The sequence below is a fragment of the Periophthalmus magnuspinnatus genome, chromosome 16, assembly GCF_009829125.3.
Source record: "Periophthalmus magnuspinnatus isolate fPerMag1 chromosome 16, fPerMag1.2.pri, whole genome shotgun sequence".
Taxonomy (NCBI): domain Eukaryota; kingdom Metazoa; phylum Chordata; class Actinopteri; order Gobiiformes; family Gobiidae; genus Periophthalmus; species Periophthalmus magnuspinnatus.
This window is the reverse complement of record NC_047141.1, coordinates 28,853,569-28,867,736: the sequence shown is the minus strand read 5'-3', so window position 1 is coordinate 28,867,736 and position 14,168 is coordinate 28,853,569. Positions and strand designations below refer to the sequence as shown.

The following is a 14,168-nucleotide window of genomic DNA, read 5'->3' as shown; positions in this document are numbered from 1 at the left end:
TCGACTTACTTTGTCATTGATAAATCATAAAAAACATGCTGTGCAAAGGTGTGTAAAGTTGTGGCATTATCAAATCGACAAGTTAATTATTTTTGTAATAATTGGCATTTTAATTAGGTCTATACGTCTAGAAACGTGGTAAGTAAATCAAAAGTTATAAGCTAGTCACAATGGAAAAAAATTGCAATAAATATAAATGGGTGGTAGATCGTTTAGCAGTTTTTTATGTGACCAACAGAGGGCAGTCACGTGAGAGTTCATATTTCCGCTCGGGTAAAGAGGTGTCTTATGGGTAATTGAGTCCGAGTCAGGCCTTTATAAAGAAGCGAGGCCGTATCCACTTCCTCTTTACTGCGTGCGCCTGAACGTTACAGGTATGAGGAACAGTCTTACACAAGTCTACGTCAAAAATACAGTTAATAAAGATATATCGTGACACTTAACATGATATTAGAAGTCGTAAAGTGAACAAGAGTCGCTCTCAACGTATCATCGCAGTGTTTTGTGTGTGCCTTATCTGATTTAGTTCAAATGCTAACTACGCTAAGCTAACTCGCCGGAAAACGTGGTTAGCCAAGTAGCTGAAGCAGCGGCCTTGTGGTATTATATAGTGATATAAAACAAATGGACTGTTATTTTTGCATTCACATAATTTGTCATAAACTATCACTTAAGTGTAGCTTTTTAAGTATGTACCTTTCGATTCTACGCGTTATCTTTTGCGCGATTCTGCTGCAAATCATGACACTCGTTACAATCTACATGTTGATGCTACACCTTCCTTGACGTTCCCTAATTGTTTATCATTCATTGCAGGCACTTCTAAGTCGCCATGCCTGTTGCCAGGAGTTGGGTTTGTCGTAAGACTTATGTCACCCCACGCCGTCCTTTCGAGAAGTCCCGTCTCGACCAGGAGCTGAAGCTCATTGGTAAGACGGAGCATGCGCTGCTGAAGTGACATTTATATTTGTGCCGTTATTTACCTGTAACATGTGTCTGTTCAGGTGAGTATGGACTGAGGAACAAGCGTGAAGTGTGGAGGGTCAAGTTCACCCTGGCCAAAATCCGTAAGGCTGCCAGAGAGCTGCTCACTCTGGATGAGAAGGACCCCAAACGTCTCTTTGAAGGTAAACTGTCATTACTGTGTATATTAATGTGATGGCCGATGATTAAACAACCTTATCTACCTTCAGATTACACCATGGTGTCACGAATTCCTCGTCAATGAGGCCAAATTATAACAGTCATACATTATGTACATGTGATAAACCTGAGTGGTGAATAACAGAATTTCTCTGTAGGTAATGCCTTGCTGAGACGTCTGGTGAGGATCGGTGTGCTTGATGAGGGCAAGATGAAGCTGGATTACATCCTGGGTCTGAAAGTGGAAGACTTCTTGGAGAGGAGGCTGCAGACACAGGTTTTCAAACTTGGTCTTGCCAAAAGTATCCACCATGCCCGCGTCCTGATTCGCCAAAGGCATATTCGGTAAGATGGGACTTCAGAGGAATACATTGCTTTCACAATATTTTGAAAAATGTGAAATAAATGAACTTCCTCTTTTATCAGAGGACAACCAACATTTAACACCCCTGATGGGGTCAGTTAAACATTTCCTCAAGGTCAATTCGGTATCAAAGCCGTATACCTTGTTAGACACATTGCCCAGAGCCAATCTCTCAGAAGGCCTGGACTGACTGGTCGATGAGGTAAGGTTTGGGGGATTGCACCTCGGGCAATTACAGGAACAAGAGGTCTAAACTGTTTACAGGCTGATGATTAAGTTAATGTCAGATTTTCTGTGGTGTCAAGAATTCCTCGTCAATGAAGCCTGCAGCAACTGTCTACATGTCCATACAAGTGTACAAACATTAGGGAGGATTTTGTTCTAAATGGCTAATGCAATTTATTAAAACTATGACTTTTCTCCTGCAGCGTCCGCAAACAGGTGGTGAACATTCCCTCATTTGTGGTTCGCCTGGACAGCCAGAAGCACATTGACTTCTCCCTCAGGTCCCCGTACGGTGGTGGACGCCCCGGACGTGTGAAGAGAAAGAACGCCAAGAAGGGCCAGGGCGGAGCTGGAGGAGCTGACGATGAGGAGGAAGATTAAGAAGGAAATCTTCAATGTGGTGTTTAACGCTGCTTAAAAGTTTTCAATAAAATCTGAAACTGACTAATGGTGTTAATGTTTATTTATGATGTGGAATGTGCTTGTTTATGAGTTTTAAAATCTTAAGATCTGGTTAATGGCTATGAGGCTTCAAAAATACTGTGCCTTTTGGTAGTTCACCTTATCAATCCATATCAAAAGACATGGCAATCTGAATGGTATAAAGTCCATATGTAACAGATAAAAATCACTCTACTGCACTGTGTGGCTTGCAGTACTGTATATTGATTAGTTTAATATAATCCTATCAGATGCAAATGTCTGTAGACTGTATTCAGAGGGGTTAAAATGGTACAGTCCTGATTTGTGCCCACCCCCACAGCGCGGAGTAGTGGATCAGTCATCGCGTCTGTACCAGAAGTGAAAGGAAGACAGAGGAGGAGCAGTGGTTATGGTCCGATTTCTTCAATACGAGGCGTATCTAGAAGTTTTTACAACGCTGCAAAGATACACAGCTTAATATTAAAGGTAAACCATGCAAAAAATAAATGCTTTTACTCATGTTATTCACTTGATTAATTTGATTTTTTTGTGTTAAACTGATGCTACGCCGTTAGCTCACTCATTTTCACATCTTGCTCTGGCACCTAGCAAGCATTTATTTACATTTTAACATTTATTAAATCACAAAGCAGCGCTATGGACACACTAAACGATCAAAATGGAAGTGGGTTTTATAATTTACAAGCAAATAAGACACAGGTTATGCTACATTTTGGCTGAGGACGTGTTGCTTGCATGTGCACCAGGTGGGCAGGGACAAATCTATAGGAATACTGTACAGAAGCTAAGGGAGATTTGTTTGTTTAATTAGGATTTTGGTCGAAATAAACTTCGTGCTGGTAATAGTAAATATTTAAATAAGTAAATTAAAAGTAGCTCTGTCATGTTCTATGTTCCTCTTTTTACAGGAATTTGTTCTTTTGAAATGGCAAGAGGAAAATTGCTCAATGTTTTGTCTTGACATGTACCTTTGTGCAGCCCACATGTACAGACACTAAACATCCACATACTTTTATTCAAGTTTACATTTCAAATACCACAACCACTACCATAAAAATGTGTACGGATTTAAATACTTTGGTAAGCCTTGGCTGTTTTAAAATGTGCTTTATACAATTTGTACAGAAGGGTTGGACTATACATAGCAAGTCACAATTAAATTACAGTCTTTTTATCCCTGTATTGACCTAAATAAAATATCTACAATTTTATTTAATGTCTATGACTATGACTGGATTAGCTGGAGGTCTCTCAGCTTTTTTATCTCGATTTTTGATTGATTTTCTTGAGCTTTTTGCCTCGTCCGTCCTCCTCACCCATCATCACCTCCCTGGAGAAGAAATAATTAAAAACATCAAAACAAAACATTTAAAACAACAATAATAGGAGTCAATATAACCACAGGTTTAACTATTAAATACTTGTGGTTCCAGTATGTTTACTGTCATTGTAAGTTGGCAAACCTTGAATATATTACTGCATCATTTGTTTTACAGTTTAGAGATGTCACCAGAGGAATTGGTTTACCTGGGGATACTCACTGCCTCCATTCCTGTTGGATTTCTATTTCGCTTTCTCAGTGAGTACCAAACTAATAATACTAACTTTATTCGCAACTTTTATATGTAAGCTTTTTAATTAGATTTAATTTTGTATAATTGCCGCTGTTGTTTGTAGGTAAAACAACAAAGTGGGCTTATTCTTGGAACACATGGCATTATTTGCATATTCAAATTATATATTTTATTTGAACCAAGACAAGTTTTGCATTTCAAATTCTCAATCAGTCTGGAAAAAATACCTCTGTTGGATAGATATGGACATTATCATAATAACTTTGGTAGACATTTGCTAGAAATTGGATTGAACTGGTAGTTATTTTGCAAAAGGTGCTCCATTGAAACATCCATTCTGCAAAACCAATGACTTTTAAACTAGATATTACCAAAAAAATGCTATGTTGTGATGTAGCTGCATGTCTTTCTATTGGAGCTATTGATTCACTTTGTGCCATTATTACCCAGCAACTAGTAGGAGACAATGAAATAAAGCAAATTATAGTTTCAATGAGTAGATGTTGTTAATATTGTTAATATAGGTCTATTATGTAGCCCAAAACTACAAGTTAAGTATGAAGGCAGTGCACTAGTGAGAGCTCCGTACATCTGCCCCAACAGTTGTTTTTGTAGCCCATTTGTGAGGATTATATGTTTAATCCATTGTAAGTCTCGAGAGGCCATGCATGTCAGTAGTGTGCAGTTATAAAACTATCACGTGCAGCTAGAACACAGTGACAGCTCAGTTACACATAGAAGTAACTTAAGCAAATGAAAGAGCTCACAACTGAACAATATGTAAATTGTGGTAAAAATTTGTAGTAGCTCTTGTTGTGCTCATATGGACCCATGCAAATCACCTTTTATATGTTTTTCCATCTAATCTTTATAATGCTCCGCTTGTGGCATTTTATAGTTGCAAACAGAAGAGTTTCATTTACATGTTTTTGTTGTTGAGAAATGAGTGATATTTTTAAACCCCACATGTACGATAAAGAGTATTTTATAGTTTAGTTTATCATTTCTATAATTAGGCTCACTTTATTGGCCTTGCAGGTTTATTTAACTCCCTGCATTTGAGCTATTGTTAAATGCCAAGGGGGCAACCACAGAGTCATCTCCAGATCTTGAACTTGGTTAATACTGATATAAACCATGGATAATTGTGACATCTAATGAGCACAACTTTTAATCACTATTTGCAATTTTTTTTTGTGACAGCTTCAACTCTTATTTTTTCCCCCTCTTCTGTAGGTCCTCCGGTAAAACAGGGGGCAGCACTCCTCCTCGGCCTCTCTATTACGATTGCCACCTGTAATGTTCACACACTCCACTCTCTGGTGACTGTGATCGGGACATGGGTCATAGTCAGGAGCAGCTGGAGGTAAAAAAAACACAACAATCTTAAAAGGGCTGAAGGATTTGGTTGCCGTTAGTTACTAATGGATTACGGGGAAAAAAGCCATGAGCCATGAAAAGCCCATATAGATTGATGAATAATTAAGAACCACTTTTGGGATGAGATGAATACAGCGATCATACTTATACAGCAAAGTTGCGTGATTTATATTACATGGGATTTGGCAGTTTAAAATAGTGTTTGTTTACATACATAGCCACTTGGTCATGTACCGGTTCACTGAGCAGAACGTTAGAAACACAGATTAATTACCAGGGCAATACAAGTAGCCCACACTGATTAGGTTTATGAGCTATAATAGTCATACATGGATTGAAACAGACTTCAGCTTATCCTTTCTTGTTTATTTATATTATTTGAGACTTGATAGGTTTAGATAATGAACAAAAGAATCAATTATTTCACAAAGGACCCAGTGAAATAAATGACCTCAGTTAAATGTATTTATAGCATGGGATTTCAGGACATGATTGTAGAGGTTCTTTTTTTTACGTATTGTATAAAAGTCCCTCCCTTGTTTCTTAGACATGCTCCGGCTCTGAGTTTGGCCTGGACCTTCCTCTACCTCCTGTTCTTTCGGCTGGTCACATGGTTCAACCTGCCCCCGCCCACACCGTACGCCAATGCTGTTCAACTGCTCCTCACTCTCAAGGTAGTGAAAACACCCACGGATTTCACCCATGGATCAATCATTTGAAATAATATGTAATTGCAATTTTTCTTTGTGTTGTGGTTGTTTGTGTGCTTGTTTAAAATATAGAGTATGTTCATGAAGCACATTTAGGCGCTTTAAAGGAGGTGTATATGATTTTTACAATCTTAAAAACATAAACGGTTTACAGTGCTTCAAAGTTATTCCTCACTAGGGGTGTGCAGAAATCTCGATATATCGTATCATTTAATTTAATGATACAGTATCAATATCATGGGCTGCTGTATCGATATATCGCAAAGAGTATTTTTTTGTATATTTTACCAAATTATTCTGTCACAGCGCTACATTTGTGAGGCTTGTTTAATAAGTGTGGTATAATTGTGTAATTTTTCACCATGATGAGTTTGCAAGTGCTTTTCACAATGTTTAGAGGTGAGAGTGGAGTTTTGCCATCACAGTAATGCTAACAATAACTAGCAGGCTAACAGCACACTTCCTGATTCTTGGACAATGAAACTCTTTGTAATTGGATGCAGACAACATACAGCAGACTTATTTTGACCTCAAGAGCTGTTTATACAATATTTCTGCGCAGGTACAGGCCCTTTAACATTTGAGGACAGACTGAAATATTAACATGTAATGTAAAATAACAAGAATGCATCTTACAGAACATGTTTGTCTAGGTCTAAACAGGGTTAGCAGGCCTTTATACATATTAAGAAATTACGTGACCTAAATAATGGGTAGCCTTTGTTTTGACTAGAATGTGATTAATCTTGCAGCTCAAATTTACCCCCTACACACTTATATCACATTTATATTATTATGATATTACCTTCATGCATATTGTTTTTAGATGGTGAGTCTTGCCAATGAAGTCAACAGTTTTCACACTGAGAAGAAAAAGGATGTGAGCTCCTTTAACAAATCATCTGTGGTCGGGGGTTTGTCCCATGAACCGTCGCTCTACGATGTTCTGTCCTATAGCTACTGTTATGTAGGCATAATGACGGGTGAGTACACACAATATGTATTTATACTTACATTTGCATCACTGACTGTGCCCCTTTCTGTCCACGTCTAATGGCATTGTTTGATTTCCATACTTGTTTTTGCATTTTTTTTTAACTGTTGTCTCTTTGTCTCACTTTGTGCTTCATGTCCAATATTGTGTGAGTTGTACAGAATTATTTAAAAACATAGGCATTGGTTTACACACACACCCCATGGAGAAGACATTATAGTATTTAAAGTTACATGGTGGAGGGTATGCCACTGGTGCCAGTCTGCATGGAGATAATTTTGTTTAGAATGTTCCACAGTATGCATTAAAATGGCCTGCCTTCAAGCAAGTGATTCCACGGGGCCACGTTCCAGGTCAGATTTGGGGAGAAGTGACCCTGTTCCCAGTGTTTATACACATTTTTCAATGTGTTTTTGAGCAATAAAAACACCTGGAGTTAAATAAATGCCAGATGGATAGATACATTTAATGCCATTCTTTGGAACATTCTAGCTCCATGGAGAGTTAGCAGACCCCCACCCCTTTAATAATTGTGTCCGTTCAGTTTGGAATTGGATTGGATTGCAACTAATCTCGCAGCAGCAACAACAAACAACAAACCAGTGCCCTTGTTTCAATGTGCTACTGTGCATTTGAACTATTCCTTGTTTTGTTGCACTTATATTCTTCCAATATCTCTCCTTTATGGAGCCCAACAGTCCCACCCACATTCCTTCATTTCCAGGAGAAAATTCCACATACATTTTTACCATAGACTTTTCAAAAAAATTCAAATATTAAGTTTGTCTTTGATAGATTATTTTAGTCCAAAAAAATCTGAAATTCTGTGAAATGTCTTTCTATATTTGCCGTATATATAGTTTAGAAATATATACTGTATTATAAATAAATTGATGTCTTGTTTGTTTATTAATTACTGCATAGCTGATTTTGAAAAGTCTATGGGAAATATGAAAGAAAACTTTGTTGAGCTCCATTTAAATGACAGTTTTGTATCCCTCCATTAGTTGAATTGTGTCTTCCATTGTGTGATCTTTGCGTTATATCCCTGTGTCCTTGCCCTCCATAGGTCCATTCTTCCGGTTCCAAACATTCATGGACTGGTTGCAGCAGCCGGAGCCTCAGTCTCTGCCCGGGTCAGTGCCGTGTCTGCAGAGGCTGAAGTTTGTTCCCGTTTTTGGAGCTCTGTTTGTGGCTGTGAACTCTGTGTTTCCCCTGGCCTATGTCCGCACGGAGGAGTTTCTCGATCAAAACTTTTTCTTCAGGTAATTGTGCAAAATATATGAGTTAGATACAGGGATGGGCGTCCTGCTGTGGCCGATAACCAGTGCAGATGCCAATATTTAGCTTTTAAAATTCACTGGAACTGGAACCAATATATCACCGATCCCTAGTTAGATATACACTGTACCACCTAAAATTAACAAATCAAGAGCCAGTAATAATGCATGTCTAAAGAAATGGTTAGCAAACAAAAATGGAAATGTTTTTACTTTGCCTGAAATGTTCCACTTTGTGTTAAAACGTGTCTATTTAGTATTTATTTAATTATCTGTGTTTTTAGTGTTCAAATATAGCCTACTTAAAAAAAACAAAAAAACATTCATCATTATTGTGAGTGAGTCACCTCTTCACAGATCTGACTGTAACTTTTCCTGATAGCGTCACATGCTTGTCTCTGTGGAAATTATGTTTATTGTCATACTGTGGAACATTCTAGGCAAAGCAACAACATCTCCATGGAGACAAATGACAGACCCGTCGGTGTCTCGTGTAACATATTGAACCTTTAACTACATGCAGAGTTAATTAAAAAATTCCCTTTATTATTATTATTATTATTATTATTGTAAGTAAGCTAACAAACTGGTTAAACAAAGGTAGTGTCTTTTTTGCCCTGCTGTGTGCTCCATTGCTCTAGTGGTTCAGTGGTGATTTTCCAATATAATTTTCCTGTTTATTTTTTAGGTTTTTCTACATGATCGTTGTCTTCTTTGTTTTCCGAATGCGTTTCTATGCTGCGTGGTGTGGGGCGGAGGCGAGTTGCATCAGTGCAGGTCTCGGCTGTTACCCAGAAAAGGCCTTGTGCAAACCTGGAGGAGGCCCCACTGTGAACTACTGGTGAGGGAAAAGTTTAACTCAAATTTAAGGCTGAAAGATTATTAGAAAGTGAATAGCAAATCACAATTTTTATGGTTTACTGGTTTACTGAGAGCAAAATGTCCCATCTCCATGTGTCTTGTTTATAAAAGCTGACAACCCTGTAGTTTAGACATCTACAAAGGTGTTCTGAAATTAATGATATTGTAACATTCTGGTGTAAGGAAACACACTGAATTTCTTCTGCTTGGTTATTTTCTCAACACAAGGGCTACTGTAGGCTGTAACCCACGCAAAACAACAGAAAAACAACATCAGTCTCAACTCAATAGAGCCAGTCTCACAAACAGACCAGTAACTGACCAATAGACCCTTCACATCAACTTGTCGACATAGCAGCTAAGTGTCACATACAAAAGCAGTTATGTTAACAAAACTCTGAATTAAACACAAAATATCAGATCATTACATTACCCTCCCTTATCAAAGTCCCTTTTATTATTATATTCATTTATATTTAATGTTTCATTGCTCTTCCAAATGTCAAAGCTCCTGCCTCCTAGACATGTTTAAAATGTTTACAGTTTCCCAATAAAGTGCAATAGGATATAGTAAATGCCAAAAGTCAAACAGCCTTACTGAAGTGAATCTTAACAAAATGCATTTCGTTGCACTGTACCTCCTTAGATAATGATAAACATGTCTATATTTATGTAATGATTAAATACAGTTTATTCTAGTGTAACTGTATAAATGAGGCTTGTTGTCTTATCTGTGCTAGCCCCGATCCCAGCGCTGAGGAAAAGTACGACTTCAAAACCATCCAGAACATCGACTGCTACAACACAGACTTCTGCGTCAAAGTGCGTCACGGGATGCGCTACTGGAACATGACAGTGCAGTGGTGGCTCCATCACTACATCTACCCCAACGCCCCCTTCAAGTCCTACACACTCAGGCAAGACCCATGTGTTTTATTTTTAGATTGGGGAACTAGGGATGTTCTATTTTGGGGTTAGATGAACTGCGTGAAGAAATACGTTTTTGGTTTTTTTCTATTCACGGTAAGGCCATAATCAACCTGTAGGCCTGTCATAATACCAAAATTTGAAGTATGATATATTAGGTAAGAAAATATAGACCATAAACGATAATATTGAAAGCCATTATGTCACCGAAATGACCCTAAAAGCAGGTTTTCCCAAAAAAATATATTCTTTATGTACAGTTTTGTTGATGAACATGAGCTCCAATACAAGCAAAACAATAAAAAAGTCGAGAAGGTACTAGCTCAAGCCTCTAGAGCTAAAATCTTCAGAAAAGTACAAAAAAAAAAAACAACACAAAAATTTCCCTACTAGTACAAAGAAAACATGCCCACAATACTGTCCCATCTGTCATGTATTGAATGTTAAGTCAATGTAGTAATTATTATGACAGGTTGATTTGTTTGCCAATTTCACATAGCAAATATACATGGAATTTCTTGGTATATGGAGTACAATGAGAAAGAAGTTCTAGCTAGCCAGCCTGTATTTGATATGAACAGTTCACACGGTGCTATCACATAGCAAATGTCAGACTATTTTGATACAGGAAAAGTCTTGATTCCTTTTTTCTTTTTGATTGCACAATTGAAATTTTACACTATTTCTGATTTTACTCATGCTAAAATTATCTAGGTAAGGTCCGCCTTTATTTTTATTTTTTTTAGTATGAATACCTTCTAAAATGTGTACTGGTACTAGGTTTAGTATAATTTTTTTGGCAACTCTACTGCACATACAACAGATACCACAGTCACCAGTTGTCCTTGGGTGGAGGGAGGCCCTGATAACACTGTAGGGAGTGTTTGTCCACTGATTCGAAGGTTGGCGGTTTGACAAATGTGACTGTTAACCAGTTTATTAGTTGATAAATAAAATGAAACATGTGCAGCATATGTCATCACACACTTTCTCCCCTTCGATTTCCAGGGCGGGCTGGACTATGTTTATCAGCGCGTATTGGCACGGGCTCCATGCCGGGTACTACCTCTCGTTCCTCACAATCCCCCTGTGCATTGCTGCGGAGTCGGCCATGGAGGCGTCTGTGAGATCCAAACTAGGTCCTCAAGGACAAAGCGTGTTCGACTGGATCCACTGGTTTTTGAAGATGAGGGCTTATGACTATATGTGCATGGGGTTTGTGCTGCTAAAGGCTGAAGACACAATCAATTACTGGATTTCCATATATTTCATCATGCATGTTATCGCAGTCTTGTGTATTATAGTGGGAAAACTCCTGAAAAGTGGTAAAAGGGAACCAAAAAGACAAGAGGAGGTTAAGAAAGATGTTGTGACAGATCAAACTGAGAAAACCAGTGAGAAAAAGGACTGAATGAATGTAACTGTTTATTTTTATTGGGAGATGTGTAGATAATGGTCTTTTAGGATTGTCATTTCTGCTGATGGTAAGATTGATAAGGTGTAAGACAGTTCTCAAACGCTTCCATACTAAAAAACATCCAGGAGCGTAACAAGGATATTTTTTTATTATTTGTCAGTCCTTAAAAGTTCTATGTGATGCTAAACTACAATTTTATTACGTTAAAAAGATGCACTATGTGACTTTTCTGCTTGTCTCCATGGAGAAATTATTGCTTCGCTTGGAAACTTCCACTGTATGGCATTTAACTTATCTTTACGAAGACAAGCAGGCGACACCACCAGGCCACGTTACAGGTCAGATCTGTGGAAAGGCAACAATGCGTCTTTCAAGGCATTTCTTTACTTGTAATTGAATAAATGCAAGATGGTAAAGAAGTTTAAAGCCATACTGTGGAATATTCTAGACAAGCAGATAGCAGACCCCCACCAGAAAGTTATGCAGTGCACCTTTTAAAATCAATCATATTATTATTATTTCCCTGCACTGAGAAATCTTCCTCTCCTGAGCTCAAAACTCCTGGTTGTACTTTATAGGTGTAAGTCTATGAAGTGCTCCTCTGCTACTGTTTTTAGCCTCATTTGAGCTGCTTGGCCACTGTATTAGTTTGCTGGCAAGCTAACCATGGTATTTTTCATGCTCAGAAACTCGTAGGGAGATATTTTCTGATACAGTGCAGTGTATCTTAAGATGTAAAGCATACAATTAGGAGACCAAAACTTGTTCAAAAAGTCCGATTAATGTGTAATGTTTTCAAACACTCGTCATGGGCAACTCTTCTGCCTGGACTCGTTTCTGTGTAGACTCTGTACACTTGACTGGGCGACAGGTATATCGGAGGAGAGGCACTTGATTGAAAGGTTTTAAGAAGACTCCCGCATACTCTCACTCTTGGCTCACTTTTATTAGTACAGCTTTTCGTTCCCTCACACCTTCCTCAGGTATTGAGAAAAATCAGAGGGACTGAAACGCTGTAGTAATAAAAGTGAACCAAGAGCCAGACGGTGTGCGGGAGCATTCTTACAGCTCTTCCACCTGCACAAGAATCATGCACAAACAAGTTCAATATGGACGCCACTGACCTGTCGAGTAATGTAACTGTGATCTGTATGAGCGATGCACATACTGTATTTTTTATAATGTCAGATTTCAGACGATTACTGTGGTTTACCTGCTGCTGTGTGCCATTTTCAATACTCACTCACTGCCAGAACGTTTCAACTGCCATCAAAGACCAGTCGGGCTTGGACCAAACTCTTTTATAAATAGGATTTGTGAAAGAAAAGTGGGGCAATTTTTATGCGTAATATCAGGTAAAGGGCCCATGTTACACTATTGTCTGATCCATGCTATAATGCTGTTTCTTCATCAAAAACAGACCTGGAGTTGTGTTTTGTTTCATTCACACGTTTAACACACAAACCCTGCATATTTAGGTTCTTGAGTTGTTCTCCCAAACTGAATACACTCTGTTCCACCTTGTGATGTCATGGGGTAATACAGGAAGCGCTCCACTGTGTTTTTAAACTCCATACACTTTCACTAGAATCATTTAGATCATTTCAGTCCTGTAATTGCCGATCTCTACTGAACTAAAGGTAAAAGGTAGCTCTTGTGATGAAGCGGTACTAATAATAAAATGCTGAAATACATGAATGAAACAAAACACAACTCAAGGTATATTTCTGGAGGTAACAGTATTATAACATGGCTTAAACCTCACAAGAGTCAACTGTGTGCAATATAGTACCTTTAATTGTTCCCTAGGTAAATTTGTCCTCTTAATTTGACCCTTCAATGCCGCTGGAATCTATCTGCAAATCTTAAGCTAGGCCTCATCAGGACCACCTATTGTGCATGTTTTGGGTTGAGTAAACTCACCCAGACACAGGGACAAACAAGCAAATTACACACTTCTTTCTGTGAGACAATATTGCAAGCTACTCAGCCGCCTCTGGGCACAGTTATAATTAGATTTGCGATTTATGTTTAATGTTATAATGGGATTCTCTTCAAAGTTCACATTTTCAACACGTTCATAAGAATTGACAAAAAGACTGAAATATTAAGTGACAAACTAATACAAGAATCACATTTCAAAACGTGTTTGTATAGATTTAAACCAGAGAGATCGCAGTTTCTATGCAGAATAAGACCTGGTATTTTGTTTGTGGAAAAAAATGTCAGCCTTTGCGCTTTGATCATTGCACTAACGTAGATTGTAATTCCACTTCTAGGCCCTGGGTCAACTCAAACTCTTACCCGCTCCACCCCAAAGCCCCTGATTATATATTTAGCTATATCATATACATTAGGGGTCCTTCTATAACAACTAAAATGTACAACTTGCTAATCTGAACTCGCTCTGATCTAGTGTCACAAAGATGTATTTCTGTATCATTCCTCCTTTGGAACAGAACACATCTGTTTTCAATGTTGTAACCGGGACGGTCACTGTGTTCATTTTTGTAAGTTTGTTTAAACTTTACATAACATTGTTGTATATTGTATGTATAACTTTACATATAAGATTCACATTTTCACGTCTGTATAATGCTTTAAATTAAACGTTTTTACATATTTGTCCTCTAGTTCATTTTATTTTAGATTTTTAACAGCTTGCTTTAATATTCAGGTATATGTTTTATGTTTTTCTCTTATTAGCTCAAAGACAAGACAGCTGGTCAGACTAAATGACTTGGTTTCATATTACATCCCCTTTTCAGATTGGTTTGATTTAGGTGTTGGCCCGGTTAAATTAATGTCGTCTGTTGTTTGCATGTTGGTGTTGAATACAATAATACAAT

At 38.0% G+C, this 14,168-nt stretch overlaps 2 protein-coding genes across 2 annotated transcripts; both read left to right on the top strand.

Moving 5' to 3' along the window:
* The first annotated feature begins 299 nt into the window (after nucleotides 1-299).
* Nucleotides 300-2,176, top strand: rps9 (ribosomal protein S9). The gene is made up of 5 exons (XM_033981080.2): nucleotides 300-374; nucleotides 817-929; nucleotides 1,005-1,127; nucleotides 1,302-1,488; nucleotides 1,936-2,176. Exons 2-5 carry the CDS (start codon nucleotides 833-835, stop codon nucleotides 2,111-2,113), a joined length of 585 nt encoding a protein of 194 aa, XP_033836971.1. The 5' UTR covers nucleotides 300-374; nucleotides 817-832; the 3' UTR covers nucleotides 2,114-2,176.
* Nucleotides 2,177-2,487: 311 nt separating this feature from the next.
* On the top strand, nucleotides 2,488-13,947 carry mboat7 (membrane bound O-acyltransferase domain containing 7). The gene is made up of 9 exons (XM_033981744.2): nucleotides 2,488-2,641; nucleotides 3,673-3,755; nucleotides 4,987-5,116; nucleotides 5,678-5,804; nucleotides 6,667-6,823; nucleotides 7,904-8,099; nucleotides 8,803-8,955; nucleotides 9,716-9,892; nucleotides 10,911-13,947. Exons 2-9 carry the CDS (start codon nucleotides 3,680-3,682, stop codon nucleotides 11,311-11,313), a joined length of 1,419 nt encoding a protein of 472 aa, XP_033837635.1. The 5' UTR covers nucleotides 2,488-2,641; nucleotides 3,673-3,679; the 3' UTR covers nucleotides 11,314-13,947.
* The last annotated feature ends 221 nt before the right edge of the window (nucleotides 13,948-14,168 follow it).